Source organism: Athene cunicularia (assembly GCF_003259725.1).
Source record: "Athene cunicularia isolate RWA chromosome Z unlocalized genomic scaffold, athCun1 chrZ_part2, whole genome shotgun sequence".
NCBI classification, from domain to species: Eukaryota; Metazoa; Chordata; class Aves; order Strigiformes; family Strigidae; genus Athene; species Athene cunicularia.
In genome coordinates, this window is record NW_020799143.1 from 19944003 (window position 1) to 19960700 (window position 16698).

The 16698-nt window shown below is 37.0% G+C and overlaps 1 protein-coding gene across 3 annotated transcripts in view; it reads left to right on the forward strand.

Moving 5' to 3' along the window:
* The window catches only part of PCSK5 (proprotein convertase subtilisin/kexin type 5), a 245810-nt gene that overhangs the window by 162591 nt on the left and 66521 nt on the right, over nucleotides 1-16698 (forward strand). For all 3 annotated transcript variants that reach the window (XM_026866351.1, XM_026866352.1, XM_026866353.1), the window contains 5 exons: nucleotides 4728-4864; nucleotides 11707-11850; nucleotides 14136-14238; nucleotides 14776-14969; nucleotides 16533-16617. In XM_026866351.1, coding sequence (XP_026722152.1) covers nucleotides 4728-4864; nucleotides 11707-11850; nucleotides 14136-14238; nucleotides 14776-14969; nucleotides 16533-16617 — 663 coding nt within the window. The remainder of the gene's footprint in view (nucleotides 1-4727; nucleotides 4865-11706; nucleotides 11851-14135; nucleotides 14239-14775; nucleotides 14970-16532; nucleotides 16618-16698) is intronic.

The window sequence follows — 16698 nt, forward strand, 5'->3', positions numbered from 1 at the left end:
TGATGGAACATTTCATGCAGATATGTGTAGTCCCTGGGAACAAGCTCTCCATATTTAAAGGTGGTGGTTGCTGTCCTATCCACTACTTCAGGCTGGTAGGCACTGTACCCCATTGTACATGCTACTCTTCTGCAAACTTTATCATGACAGCTGAGATCTCTCCATTGCTTCATAAAATTAACTGTGATAACCAGATGTAAAACGGAAATTGAAAGGGGGGAAAAATGTATATACATACATTTTAAATGCATCTTCTTTTAGATCGACATCCAGAAGTTTTAATTGATCTTCCCTGACACATGTAGGTGAGAAAGCATCTGAAGTGACTGCTCAGGAGTGTACACTGTACTCTTTTCAAACTGTAACCTCACTTAAGTCTTGTGGCAATTAGACTAGTGGGCAGGGACTACTTTCCTGTCAGTCCAATCTAGTAGGCTGGAGCACACCATAAACAAAGACTGCAGCTACAGAGGAGGAAACAGCCTTCTCTTGCCATCAGACAGTGCAGGGCTTCCTGGCACTCCGTGTAGTCAGTTCAATACACAAACATGGCTGTCAGGTGCAGGTGCAACCTTTGAGGAGAAAATAAAAGATCTTGATAATAAAAAAGCCCCTTTTATGCATTTACCTTTTATTTTTGCGATGGGTGATGATGGTGTTACCAAATGGATCCTCTACCCCCACATTTATCACAACATTAAAATTAAAACATTTTTTTCTGATCATTTAGGAATTTAGATTCTTCAGTAAAAAGCTGACGCACTTGTTTGGTTGCTTTTTTAATGCTAGTAGATTTAATGGTGAAAGACTTGCCTTATGTTCCCACTTGTGGAATTCCAAGAAAGTGGCTAATTGTCTTCCTCTGGATCTAAAATCTGATTACAAGTTAAGTTTTATGCTTGAAGTTATATTCTTAAATAGAAAGGGCATGCCATTTCTAGACTGAAATAGTAGCAGTGGAAGAAGCCAAGACTCTTGATTTTGTTTTAAGGAAATAATTATTTCAGTCTACACTCTGTAACATACATACTCTTATATAGACCTACATATGGCATGCTAATAAGAGAGGTCACCTGAGTAATTGAATAAAAGCTCTGTTGTGGTCATGTTAACAAGTAAGTTATAAAGATTCAAATGCTGTTGCACACTTCAGTACTTAAAAGCATGTTATATGCATAAATACAGGTGTTGCAGACATATATGATCATGGTCATAAAAATTATCAGATTATTTTAATAATCTTGTTTAACTATTTTAATCAATAATAACCTGTAATTGTCAACTAACAATACACAGACCATTTACAAATAATTTACTAGTCCATGATAAGATGTGTGTGTGTACTTGATATGAATTTTGACTCGATGTCAGTCTGACAAATAACAAAATCACTTAACTATCTGGACATGCTCCATGCTCCTTAAAAGATCCTATTCCATATGTATTTTTTTCTGAATACAGAAAAGTACACCTGAATATCTGATCACTTCATTCATTTATTTAACCACTGAAAGGGAAATCCATGTACTGCCTCACAGATTCTTTGATTTGAGAGTTTAGCGCATAAGCAAAGCAACACAACAATACTTGGACCATTAAGTATGTACAACATATGCACACAGATAGCCTCAGAGTCAGTATCTTTCTACTTTTTTTTAACTGTTCTTTTGATCTGACTGTAGCTTTTGACTCATTTATAGCATCTTTTGTAGAAACAGAGTTCATAAACTAAAAGACTACAATTTAAACCTTACTTTATAAAATTCAAATCTTTCCCAAATAAGAATTCTTTCCAAAAACTAGTAAATTTTCTATGAAATACTACCGATTTTCTCCATTTCCATGGATGGAGATATGACATCTTACAGTTTCAGCCATAACATACTTTAGATAAAGGTATTTTTGTATACCTATGATAAAGTCATAAGGGTTTTTTTGTCTCTTCCTCCCAAAATTACTTAAAAGAATGATGCAATATTAAAATGGAAATCTTACAGCAATTTAAAATTCCAAAACATGACAAATAAACATTCTTAAACAAAAAGTACTATGAGAAATATTGGACTAATTATGGTAAAAATAAGCAACAAGTTGTGTTTCTATGTATGTGAATGGAAGTCCAGTGAATACAGAATTTACAATAATTACAATTTACAATACAGTACTTAAATAATACTATATAATTTGGTTGCTGCAACGGCAAGGAGGAATGCTGCTGCATTGACAGGGTGTTTAGAAAGTAATACATTAGTTGTTATGGTTTAAGCCCAGTGAACAACTAAGGTCCACACAGCTGCTCGCTCACTCCACCCTGGTAGGATGGGGGTGCGAATCAGAAGGATAAAAGTGAGAAAACTCACAGATTGAGATAAAGACAGTTTAATAGGTAAAGCAAAAGCTCTACATGCAAGCAAAGCAATGCAAAGGATACATTTACCACATCAGCAGGCAGGTGTTCAGCCACCTCCAGGAAAGCAGGGCTCCATCATGCATAATGATCACTTTGGAAGATAAAGGCAGTCACTCCAAATGTCCCTCCTGCCTCCTTCTTTCACCAGCTTTATATGCTGCGCAAAACATCATATGGTCTGGGATATCCCTTTGGTTCAGCCCAGCTGTGTCTCCTCCCAACTTCTTGTGCACCCCCAGCCTCATCACTGGTGGGGCAACATGAGAATCAGAAGAGGACTTGATGCTGTGTAAGCAATGCTGAGCAATAACTAAAACACCCCTGTGTTATCAATCAACACTGTTATCAGCACAAATCCAAAAGAGCCTGTATGAAGCTCCTCAGAAGAAAAGTAACACTATCCCAGAAAAAAAAACAGCACAGTTATCACCAAAACACAGTACTGGACTGCTGGAAATAACCTACATAATGAATTAAATTGAACACACCCACATGCAAACACTGTGTAATAACTGCATAATAACTTCTACCCTTTCAGTAAATAATGTGTGCCACACGTTTTTGGGCTTTGCTGTATTCAAACAAATGATTTAACAGTGACATTAAATGGGCCAATTCTGCTGGCAGAATATATATACATACATACAGAAATACACAGAGGCACAGAAATGCATCAGAAGAAAATGTCACCTAATTATCAGTGAAAATTAAGCCTAATTCTAAATATATATTTTAATTAAATGCTGTCAACACGAATAAAAAATAGTATTATTATATGCATTCATTGCAATAGAATAAAGTTGCACAAATGAGAGCATGAAAATCAGTTTGGGGCTGAGTCCTGTAAAGTGCACCAGGCATGCAGGTCCATGCAGATCTTATTGCAAGCATGGGTACACCGTACCTGACCCCCTGCCTCTGAATGACCAAAGTTTTCATCAAGAAGTATGGCATTTTATTCACATCTGTGTGGCATTTCAGCAGAAGTTGACACATACTCATAATGCTACAAAACTATCCTGCCTTCCCATGTTTGCTGAATTTCACAACCTTTGGAGAATAAATCTTGAAATGAGCATAGAAAATATCAGTGAACTATCAAGTGAGTGCAAAATATCATAATATTTTTGTAGTCTAATACTAGATTTTTCTCTGTTTTATGGAAAATGGTTTTAAATCTTTTGGATTTTCTACTGTAGATACCTTGTTTTATGAAAAATATTTAAGCACAGGTATTACCAGTGGAATATTCATACATAAAGACAAATTTAATACAGTGATAAATACATATACATACAAATATATGTGCATGTATCTATATAGAAATATACATATGCATGTATATAGAAATATATATACACATATATGGGCGAATATATATATATATATATATACATACACGTATTTTTTGAATCTAAGATGTGACATTTTATTGGAGGCAACTGTCTTGGTGAGAGTGCACCTTCCATTGGTAACTTTGGGGTACACGCTATGAACACTGAATAAAAGTGCAAATTCTCTTGTGTCTTTCCAGAATCTCATTAATAAATTACAGGTTTAGATAATAAAATCTCTGGACAGTCCTCCTTCCCCTTCCCTCATGGGATCAGCATCACACTACAGCCTTTGAACTGGGCCCTCATACTAGAAATTATAATCCAGACCTAAACTCCAATCTCTTCACCCATGATCTAGGTAATTAAATCATGGTAATGTTGTTGGTTAAATGAAACCATCAGATGCCATTAGTCTCTCAGTTTTACCCAAACTCACTTCTGTCAAATGTTTGAAGAGAGTGATACCGTGAGGATCGAGACCAGTGTCTCAGTTACAGTTTATTTCCTCACAAGAAGTCGCATATATTGAATTGCTAATATTGTCTCAGTCACCTAATACTTTTTATTGCTTTTAAAACCCTTTTAAGTGTTCCAATCCAATGTGAAAAATAAATGTTACAGGAATTTTTTAATTTACAAGTTGTTTGTATTTACTTTATGCTGTTAACAGATATGCTGCATTGTATACACTTTTCCCAAGACATGTGAATCTTATTAAACAGTATTAGTGACTTTTTTTTTTTTCAGTGAATTCTCTTTCCATTCCCTTTCACATTATGACAAATAATGTCATGTAAAGAATCTCTTCCATCAAAACAAGAAGCCATTGAATATACTGGAAATATGTGTGGGAAAACCATCACAAATAATGTTATATAAAGGCACAGATGAATGAACTGGTTGATTCGAGTATATCATTTGAGAGGCTTCTCTCCCCAAATTAAATGTTTCACTTAAAATAATGTCATGATTTATTGTAGGCTATTCGACCATTCCATGGAAGGATTCAAAAACTGGGAGTTTATGACTACTCACTGCTGGAGTGAAAAAGCAGCAGGTGACTGGATTTTGGAAATCTGTGACACTCCATCTCAGCTGAGAAATTTCAAGACTCCAGGTATGACTCTAGCTTTTATTTGGGCTCAGTGAATTCAGAAGAATGCTTGCAGTTGCTAATACTGCCTTGACTGTTTTCCACCTTTTATTTACAGTTGGAGCATCTCAATGCTTTTAGTGTGAAGGCAGAGCTGTCAAGAGCATTATTCTTAATTTCAGTTACCCTTATTTTTTATGTTGCTGTTACTTGCTGTTTAAGACATATGGTTCTCTTTTATTATGAATTTACTTCTGGTTTCCACAGAGAATTTAATCTTCTCAGGGGTAAACTGCCGTCTTTCTTATGGTTACATATGTCGCCTCAAAGCATAAAAAGATACTTCGGCCACTTAGAACTACATCATACCAGACATGAATTCTTCAAGCAGAGACAGACCCATCTACCATCTGACAGGTTACCAAGAGTCAGTGCTTTAAACAAAGCCAAATCTTTCCTAGGTGCAGTTTTTGAGGAAAAGATACAAAACTGCGTGGAACTGCATGTGCCACATTCAAAAGAAGTTATAGTATCTCCATATGCAGGAATCTGTTTTCTTGGATGTTGAATATACACTTATCAGACAGGTCATCAACATAAGTTAGAGCAGCCCATAGTTACTCTGCTGTGACTTTTATTGCCTGTGACTTTCATGACCAATATAGGGTTCATATTTACTTGGCCTGTATCAGCTATATAGGGCCTAAGAATTTATTTTTATGTTGCTTTTCTTTGCTTTGTATTTTTTATCCTACCCATATGAAAAAAATGGCATTTATCAGTGTTTATACAACTAGAAAATCTCACTCCATGAGATCAAGAAATTCATGGCTTTTTACCACTGATAGGTTGCATCGTGCTTCTGTGTGTATGGCCAGAGTGCTCAGACCTGGCATTCATCCACTCAAGAACTGTGCTCCTAGTAAGAATTTTTGAGCCTATAGATGTTCTTCTGCTTTTAATTCTCACTACATAGGTCAGTTCATTCACATATTTTAGTATGAGCACTGTGAAAGAAATAGAGATTGAAAGAAGGGCTTTCAAAGACACTCGTGGGACTACATGCGCTCATGTATTTGCCTTTGGACTTAATGAAAATGTAAACCTTAAAAACCATTTTGAAATAGATACGTTATACACAGACAAAAATGCCATTGTTTGTGCATGAATGTTGAATGTAGTCCTTCCTTTGGAGCCCCACATCAAAGTAGGTGGAAAACCTTTAATAAAAATAATCAAAGATGACATATCATATAAGCAAATAATCTAGATTAAAACATGTTAGACAGAGTAGTACTGCTAATGTATTGGAAATCATTTGTCACTAAATCTAAATTAACACTGATTGAAAAGCATGTCAGAATGCAATAATATTACATTGGAAATGATGAATTACTGCTTTCTGATAGATAAACATTTATTCTAAGAATTCTGCTATATATATTTAGAACTACAATGACACTAGCAATAGAATTATTTTATAAATCAGTGATATAAAAGATGCATTCCATCTCAGGCAGCTAAGTAAATTCACAAAGCAGTTTTCTATTTGATTTGCTAAAAATAAATTCTGATTTTTAAGACATAGATGTTAACTTAAAGTATTTGAAGCTATAAAAATACATCTTTGTGAATTTAACAATAGCGATTTTTAAGTGTATTTGTTTCTGAATTAGTAGGTTGTTGGAAGTCATTAAAACTATTTAAATGAGCCTTACTAAGTATGAGTACTTTTATTGTTTCTACTACATGAAAAACTCACACATAAAGAAACATTGACTAAAATGTGAACTGAAGTGCATAAAAGCTTTGAGTTTAAAATAATGAAGTCTAGCTTGATAGGGAATGTGCATGTAGTTGACTATTCTAGAAGAGTGTTAATAGTTTCAATTCTACTTTGTCCAAGAAAGGCCAACTGATGTTTCTGACACCAGATATGGACATGGAGTACTTTGTCTTCCTCTTGATTGAAATCTGGTTTGTTAAATTATTCAGATTGTAATGAAGGCTATGTGCAGTTCACCTGTTCAAAGTAAATGTGCCTTTCTGAGAGGCCAGCTGGTCCATCACTTCTGCAGCTTACAAACTCAGTAGGACTGTTTCCATCATGACCTAGAGCAAGCCAGGGCACAGGAGGAATTCTAATGTGTGAACACGGAGTTGTCCAGTCTCCTTTCTATTCCAAGTGATGCATAGGCCAAAATCAGCTGTGTTTATACTTTTTACTTTGGACAAAAAGAAACCCTCTCATTTCAAAATTATGACAAAATGGAAGTGCTGATTTTATGCTGCTTAGATAATTTTCTGTCTAAAAAAACTTACACAGAGATCAGTCTCACTCGACTGCTGTTGAAATTGATGGAACTGAATGAGCACTTTAGTTCTTTATTTCTGTTCCTCATTAGCTGAGTTATGTTCTTTTTAATGCAGCAGATGGCCAGATAGCCAATCTCTGCTTTTAAAAAAAGTTTCTCTTCCTGTCTGGTCATCAAATCATATTCTTTTATTGCCTCAGTTGTCTGCATAACCTGAATAGATTTAGGATGCTAAACTAGCAGTCATAAGCCAAAATTTTTAAAACCTATCATGTAATATGAGGCCAATAAGTCCGTATTGAAGACCAAGATAATCACTGTGATTTTCAAAACTGCTGAGAAGCAAACAGGTTTTTATTAAAGTCTATGGTAACTCTAGGGTGGCCAGTGTCATTTAAATGTCAGTTGTATACTCAAGTGTTATCTTTAAGCACAGCCTTTATAAATATTGATTATCATCCTCTAGAGCTCTGAAAGGAAAAATCAGTATTGCCAGTGTTTCAATTTTCACTTCATTTTGTCTGCACTGATCACTTCTCACCATGGTTTTGAGGTGGTGAAATGTTCTTAGCTGAGGGATGTTAATTGCACCTGTAAATGCAGAGCAGTTTCCAGTACAGTGAAAAGGGGTATTCATTAAACCCATTTGGAAAAGCAGGCATGAACAGAACTGTTCAGTGATTTGGGGGTTAAGGTTTGGTGTTAAGTTGGGGGGGGGGTGTGTTTAAATATTCAGTCTTTAGAATCTGACAGAGGGGAGGTATTAAACAACCAAGTAATTCAATTTTAATCAGATTGCTGAAAAGAGACAAAAAACAATTATTTTCAACTCCCATCTTGCACTCATTAATCCTGACACAGACAGGAGTATCTCTGGCTTTAAGGACAAGGTAGTGTAGCTCTTCACCTTTGTGTGTACCAGAACCCAGTGGTTCATCCAACAGGCATGAAGAAGATCCACGGTGCAGTATGTTTCATCTGTTCCCCTATTTTCTCTTCCCTGGAGCACTGTATTAAAGCCTAGAAAAGAGGTAGCATGGAGCCATTCTGCAAACTGTTCACCCAGGCTATTCTCCAGATACCTTTTACAGCCCTTTTATGTCACCAGGACAGTCAGAAAGTGGCCAGCTACATTTACAGCCTTACACTTTTAAAGCCTGTCCTGCACACTCCTGTTTTACATATGTATTTGTATAGGTCTTACTGACTTATTGATATCAATACTTAATATATACTCTTCTCAGTGCTACAGTGGCTAATCTCATGGGACTGATTTCTTTTGCTTCATGAGTTCTAAAGTTTAAGGACCCAGCTCTGGAAGCAAAGGGGCAGTAAGTCCAGGGAATGTAGAGAGAAAGTAGACTTGCCCAACCAAGAGTTGTGGAGGAAGCTGACACATTAAAGGAGTCCTTCTGGAGAGCTTACTCATTACATTCTTTCAACCACAGTGTGAAACAGTGCTTGAGATAGGTTAGGTTTTTATATGCATTTGGATTTCACAAGATGCAGTCTGTTTGTGAATTGGATCCTGGTTCATTGTATACTGTCTAGTAATATATCACCCAAATTTCTAGAGCAATGGTTTCCCTGTGATAGATGCTGTCCACTAACACTTCAGTTCAGAAAGTTTAGAAAGTGCCTGCCATATACTAGTGATGGATAAACTCAGCTGTTTGGCCATGTTGGGGTTAGTCTCCACACTAAACAGAATGTGAAGTAAACAGAAGGTGCTTAAACACAATTTATCACCATAGCCTGCAGTTTATCACACTGATATCACCATCATGCCTGTTTCTTGTTTCTGGGTTGTGTGTGTGTGTGTGTGTGTTTAGCTATTGAAAGGTCTTATAATTAAGAGCTGCAGTTTTCCTGTAATCAAATTGAGAACAAAGAGCCAACATGTCATCATATCCCTGCATTGGCAAAGTAATGCCACATCTGTTACCTGTAAACAAATGCAGGGTCCAGTTTATAAAAATAGTGCATGTGATTTCTGCATTTAATTCTGTAGAGTTTATGGAGCTGGACATGTGCTTGCTGTGAAACACTGTGATATACACTTTCTCCTATACATACAATAAGGGACCTCTCTGTTATATACTAAATACAGGCAGGGTAAAGGATATTCTAGCCAAACTAAATGATGGAATCAGCCAAAAATGGGGAAAGAAAGTTTTTGTCTTAAATGTGCACACTTTGTTTATTCATTATAAAAGCATGTGTGTATGTATATATACTTCGTTATTGAAATATTTTCATTGTGCAAATTAAACCTGCCTTGAGGCAGACTTCATTTATTTGCTGGCAAGTTACATGGATTTTTCCCCTCTTTATTTACTGAACCATTCTTAAAAGGCAGCTAATCTCCTGAGAGACCCTGCATTATTCCCCTTGCTGTCCTTTTGCATTAGGTATACATTCAAAACACCAATCCTTCCTGCAGTAATGTCAGTACAAGCCCTTCCATGTGTGTAAAGTCCAGACACAATACACTGTGCCTGAGGAGCATCTTCACCTGTGGTTATTTTTAGTGGGTCCTTGCAAATTTCTAGTAATCTGTATCTTTCCCAGTGCTCTGGAAGAAGTATAACATCAACCCTGGAAAGTTTAGTGATTTTTGGAGCATAATAGTGATGAGGATTAAAAGATCTGAATATCTTTGCAAAACACACTTTTTTTGTTTGCACCCAATATATTATAGTACATATGCTGTAGAAGTGGGTTAAAACACAAAAAGGACAGAGACTATATGTGGAGAAACTGTAGCTTTGAAAAGGCTGTAGAGATGACTGCATATCTAATTTTAAATGAGCTCCCTGTGTGACTCATTTCTTAAAAAGAAAAGTGCCTCTGAGGACCAGCTGAATCACTCTAAAGAACACTGAGAGCTAACACGATCCCCACATGTCTATACAGGAAGAAGATATTTGATTTGGGTCTTTTAATCTAGTGGGAACTAAAGGACTACATGGCTATGAGCTAGAGAAAGTAAGACAAATTGAAAATAAAATGCATAGACAAATTGAAAATAAGGTGCATGCCAAGGTAATTAACTAGTAGTTTGGCAACAGGTGTGGTAGACTCTTCATCAGTTAATTTTTTTTTTTATCAGGATTGAATGTCTCTTTAAAATATTTGATGCTTTGCTTTAAGCTTTGAAAAGTTGGAATTGTCAACCAACTGTTGTGTGATGTAGTCTCTTGACTATAGTTTCTTCTCAAAAACTGAGTATAGAGCAGAGATGGTTTCATATGAAGTGCAGAAATTTGAAAAGATTCAGTTGGGTTGGCATGAGACAGCGAGATAATAGAGATTCCCATCTTTGACTCCAATATAAACCATTTAAAAGAACTGGGCTGTTATCTATCAGGTAGTGGGTTTGCATATTGTTGTTTACTGATTGAAGGATGAATGTAAAAGCAGAGACATAATGTTCTGTCTTGGTCATGTCAGTGGATGACACCAGATGACATTGGGAAAAATACAGAACAGCCACCAGAACAGGATCTTTCAAATTCAGAAAATACTCCCTGCTCCTCTGTTTCCTTTCTCTTCTGATGAGAATTTGCCATTTATATCTGGCTGCTCCAACATAGATAAATATAATCAAGAGAAAAGGGTAAGACCAAACTTACATTCCATCTTTTCAAGCAGGGGTGTGTTTTTTATTTATCATTATTTTATTTTTATCATTACTTTAGGCATTATTTCAGACCTGAGTCCTTTTGCCCTTTCACAGATTTAATTCACCAGGTAGTATAGACAGAAGGGTGGAGACTTTGTGTCCTGGCAGCCTGAACCAATGATTTGATATACATTATTCTTTTTATTCTTGCACAAAAAAACTTGCCAAAAAGTGAGATAATGCTTCAGGCAGGCAAACAATTTTTTCTTTCTTCACTCACATACTGGGAGGATAAAATATTAGTGATGGACACCGACAGTGCAGTGATATATCTGCCAAATAACTAGGGCAAATAAATATGAAATTATGCTGGTTTAGGAGGGAACATTGATGGCCTACCATTTTAAAAGAAGCTGTTTTCTGTTTATCAAGATGTGTCCTGTAAGCCAGTGAAAAGTACTCGAGTAGTGAACAAAATGTAACCCCTTTCTTAAGTCAGAATTCTGAATACAGATAGTGAGCTGAAAGATCTCAAATAATAATTAGTAGATAATTAAAGTTCTAAGGAAAAGTGAAATCAAGAGCGAAAACTCCTTATTGAGTACCATATGCATTTTCCAAATAACTGTATGGCCAAAGGTTTTGGTTTTTATTGTTTATATTGTGTTCAACACGTGGTGCAAAGTTTTACTAGCTCTACAAGAGACTGGAGCACCATGAAAAGACTACATAAAAATCTCATTGAAGAAACAGTGCTTTCTCAGTTTATAGTGATTGTGCTATCCATATTAAACTGAAGACTCTAATTTGAAAAGCAATGTCTTCCATACCTACTCAGAAAGTCATGTTTACAAATGATATGTTTTTGTAATACACAGAAAAGAGAAATGGTTTCTAAAAGTACATTTTAAATACTTAACTTCTAGGCAAACTGAAAGAGTGGTCCTTAGTACTATATGGAACATCCATTCAGCCCTACTCACCAAGAAATGATTTTCCAAAAGTGGAAAGAGTGCGCTCTAGTCCAGTTGAAGACCCTACAGAAGATTATGGAACAGATGACTATTCAGGTTCGTACATTCATTTACTCTGATCATGCATTTTACTGAACACATACTTGGTTGAAGGAGTGACCTGAGACCCTGAATATGTAAAATGTTCAGTGAAGTGGATTCTTAATTTAAGATCAGAACTATTTGTTTCATAATTTGAAGGTAGATATTTTCATTTCATCCTTATGAGCTTGTAAACATAGTTATATATTTTTAAGCCACACTTAACATACTATGAAGAATACACTGCTTTTCATGTAAGTGTATAAAAATATATATACATACATATGAACACATATATATATATATATATATATATATATATGAATTACATTATCTTCTAAATCTATGTTGTTTCTCACTGATCCCTATAGAAGTTTTTCAAACTTAGCATTAGACTTTAAAAGAGTTAGATTTTTGGCACTCCAAAATACATCAGGTTGGCAGTTTCCTACATCTAATCCAACATTATGAGGATCGTGTAGATGGTTAGGGCTGATGAATCTTAAGTATAGCTCCAGTAAGCAAACAGCAGGACAAAGTTCAATTTAGAAGTTTCTGTTATTAGAGTCTCCTGCCACAGCATGTCAGACGCACAGTGATGGAAAGCTGCTGATGAAACACTGCTATCTCTGCTGTAAAGGTCACTAACTTCTTAAGTTTTTGTATGAAGCAAACTCACTTCAAGTTTACCTGATGTTAGGAGAAATTTCAAGGTGGCTAGCAAACTCACCGCGTTTTGTTCATGAGAGACCAGTGATCCTGAAATTATAGCTTCACCAACAAGTTTGTTCACCTGCATAAAGGCAGGAGTTGATGGTTCTCTCCTCCTGTAACAGGAAGGGCCTATCTGAAAACTGTAAATAGAACATAGAATATCTCAAGTTGGAAGGGACTCATAAGGATCATAGAATCGTAGAATGGTTTAGGTTGGAAGGAACCTTAAAAATCATCTATTTCCAACCCCCTGCCATGCGCAGGGTCACCTTCCACTAGCCCAGGTTGCTCAAAGCCCCGTTCCAGCCTGGCCTTGAACACTGCCAGGGAGGGGGCAGCCACAGCTGCTCTGGGCAACATGTTCCAGTGCCTCACCACACTTACAGTAATGAATTCCTTCCTGTATCTAATCCAAATCTACCCTCTTTCAGTTTAACACTGTTATCCCTCACCCTATCACTACCCTCCCTGGTAAAAAGTCCCTCCCCATCTTTCCTGTAGTCCCCCTTTAGTCCTGGAAGGCTGCTCCAAAGACTTCCCAGAGCCTTCTCTTCTCTGGGCTGAACAAGCCCAACTCTCTCAGCCTGTCCTCATAAGGGAGGGGCTCCAGCCCCCTGATCATCTTCATGGCCTCCTCTGGACCAGCTCCAACAGATCCATGTCATTCTTATGTTGGGGGCCCTGCAGCTGGACAGTACTGCAGGTGGGGTCTCATGAGTGGAGTAGAGGGGGAGAATCCCCTCCCTCAACCTGCTGGCCACACTTCTCTTCATGCAGCCCAGGATACAGTTGGCTTTCTGAGCTCACATTGCTGGCTCATAGTCAGATTTCCATCCACCAGTACCCCCAGGTCCCTCTCTGCAGGGCTGCTCTCAATCCACTCATTGCCCAGCCTGTATTTGTGCTTGGGATTGCCTCGACCCTTGTGCAGGGCCTTGTTGAATTTCATGAGGTTTGCACAGGCCCATCTCTCGAGCCTATTGTCAAATCCAACATGACTGCAAGTGAGACAGAAGACTTGCTAATCAGGAAGTATTAGCCAAGGATTTTGCAGCATGTAGCAACACAGTGGGAAACAAATCTGTGCCCTGGAGGCTCTGAAGTTGGGTTGTGGTAGCCACTGGGAGCAGTTGCTACCCAGTTGGTAACTAGAGTAGCCACTGATCATGTTGTTCAGCTTTTATGTTGACCTGCTTGTTATAAGTGATTTTGCTAATAATTCTTCATTATGAATTACAAATGCTTTTGCACATTTCTGAATAAAATTCAGAATGTTTTGTTACTCATTAGGAAAACATCTGTTTGGATCAAGAAATAGTTTCTCCTTGATAGATTCTGTAGAGGATGCCACACTTTCTAAAAATTACAAATTACTGTGAATAAATACTTGAGGCCAGGATTTGCAAGGTCTTCAGGTAGTAAAAAGCTGCTTTTTTTTGGTGGAGCCAAATTACTATTCAGAATTCAAATCAAACATGGAAGCATAGTAATTGCATCCTGCATTAAAATACTATGTTTTAAGGGGTGCTAAGTATTAAATGAGAAGTTTGAATCCCTTCCCTGCTTGTATTCTGGCTTAATTATAGGTCCCTGCAATGCAGAATGTAGTAAAGTAGGGTGTGATGGACCAGGACCAGATCACTGTACTGACTGTCTGCACTACTACTACAAATCTAAGAACAACACACGGTAAGACCAAAAGTCTTTACTTCATAGATCTCTTAGTGTATGTCTTAACTTCCTTTCCTGTTCTCTTGCTGCAGTCATGAATAATTCATCTTCCAGTGAATTTGACAAACTTTCTTAGGAATTGAAAAAAACAGCCTAGCTAAACAGAATTTAAATTACAGCCTTCAAAAGCCCTTCTCTAATTATTTCCCCATCTCTTGATTATTTTTTCATAAGAAGATATAGATATACATATATAACTGTGATAGCTACTATTCTCTGAGTTTGAATGAGATAGGAAGAAATGTAGATGGTCAAAAATGATACTGTGTGACTGTCTGATAAGGCATTTTCCAGTGAGATAACTGCTGTAGTGAAATAAATGAAGGAGAAGAGGCCGCTTGATGCAATGCGTTGGAGTGTTACATCTTAGCAAACACGTAATCATTAGAAAAGCAGCAATACTGAGAAATACTTCTGCTTTGCAGTCATGGTCCAGGAATGTGGTGGCAGGTTATTTCATTAACGACTCTGCCTTCTCTTCCCTGCTGTCTGCAGGATCTGTGTTTCGACCTGCCCACCTGGTCACTACAATGCAGACAAGAAACGCTGTAAAAAATGCTCACCCAATTGTGAAACCTGTGTTGGAGGCCATAGTGACCAGTGCATGACCTGTAAATCTGGCTACTACCTGAATGAAGTAACCAATAGCTGTATTACCAACTGCCCTGATGGGTTTTACCTGGATAAGAGTTAGTATTTCTTGTTGTTTCTTTATTGTGGGCTACAGGATTTGATCTGGGGAGGTTGTTGGAATACTTACAAGCTGGAAACATGTATGTTGTTACATCTATCTCTTATCCTATTCCTTTTATTAAATTGTTTCCAAGTGTGATCAAGAATCTTCTCAGAAATCTTCATTTTAAAAAAACATCCTTAGGGGCAGCATGTCTTTTCTGCTTGTGACTGGAAGTAACAGTAGCAGAATAAGGGCACTTCAAGAGCAGGTTAGCTGCAGGACAGAGCAGGTTATCACTACCCCAGAAAGAAACAGGCAGCACCCACATTCTGAAAGTGAGGCATTCTCCATTCCAACAAATTCAAACAACGTGGCATCAGATAGAAGAGTGAGATGAGTATCGACCATGGTCACTGAACTGGAGCTCTAAGAAAAATAGGCTCCTCAGATGTAAAATGTGGTTGCAATTAATGTTTCTGACAGAATTAAGTGATGTGATGTGATGTGACGTGATGTGATGTGATGATGTGATGATGTGATGTGATGTGATGTGATGTGATGTGATGTGATGTGATGTGATGTGATGTGATGTGATGTGATGACCCAAGAGCAGTAATTATTCTCTGCCATGTGAAACACCTGCCTTCAGTTTCCTCCTGTGATTGCCAAGTGGATTGCCCATGTTTAATTTTCCGCTTTGGCTATCAGAAATACTCAAACATATATTTAAACATGTGCTTAAAACTACAGTGATTTCAGTTATCTTTAGACACGTTCTTAAAAGATAAATATGTGTTCAGGAACTTTGTTCATCTAGGTACCTAACCTTTTGCTTTCTGCATCATGAAGCTGTGTGTTCGTTTCTGAGAATCAGTAGAAACAGGTACTACTTTAATTCTCTCATTTTTCACTGTGTGAGAACTACAGTAAAGAGAATTCCTTTCCACCCAATTCAGATGGATAGATGAAAATTTAGGATTTAAACAGGAATATCCATTTTTTCTTCTCAGAAATGTACATGGCACTGCATCTCAAAAGACAGCAGGTCTGAAGAGTGAGAGAAATCTCTCAAAGTAAGGAGCTCTTAAGATGAAAAGGCAGGTGTTAAGTAATTTATGTGTTGATTTTGTTAAGATCAGACCTGTTCATGCAGGTGTATCTTTAAGCACCAAATAAGGAAAACTGTACAGGCTGCTTGCATGGAAGGTATAAGAGGTAAATTGCAGGACAGTCTCTGGAACACATGGCAATCGTTCTTCATATCACTGCTATATGGAAAGATTATTTCAGTCCATATAGTTAATGTAAATTTAAAATGTTTACGAAGATTTTTTTTTAATGACCTCAAAGCATATTTTTTTCAGGATACAACTATAACTTCAGGTGTTTAGAAACAGATTAAACCATTTGATGTTTAATGGAAAAAGCTAATGATAGTCAGATTTTAGCTATTTTAGTCTAGCTTGCTGCTTCCCTTCCTGATGTCAAACTAGAGAACAGTAAGTCATGTAATAATGGTTTTATTAAATATAACTGACCAAGGTTTTCTGGGCTGTTTTCTTTTTTTCCTTTGTAGATAAGATTATTTGCCGAAAATGTAGTGAAAACTGTAAGACATGTGTTGAATTCCAAATCTGCACAGAATGCAAACATGGCCTAAGGTAAGGAAATGATGGATGTCACTAAACTGAATACCTGAAGAGGCTTACAAGGCTGTGGATGCGCAATGAAGAACATCAGAT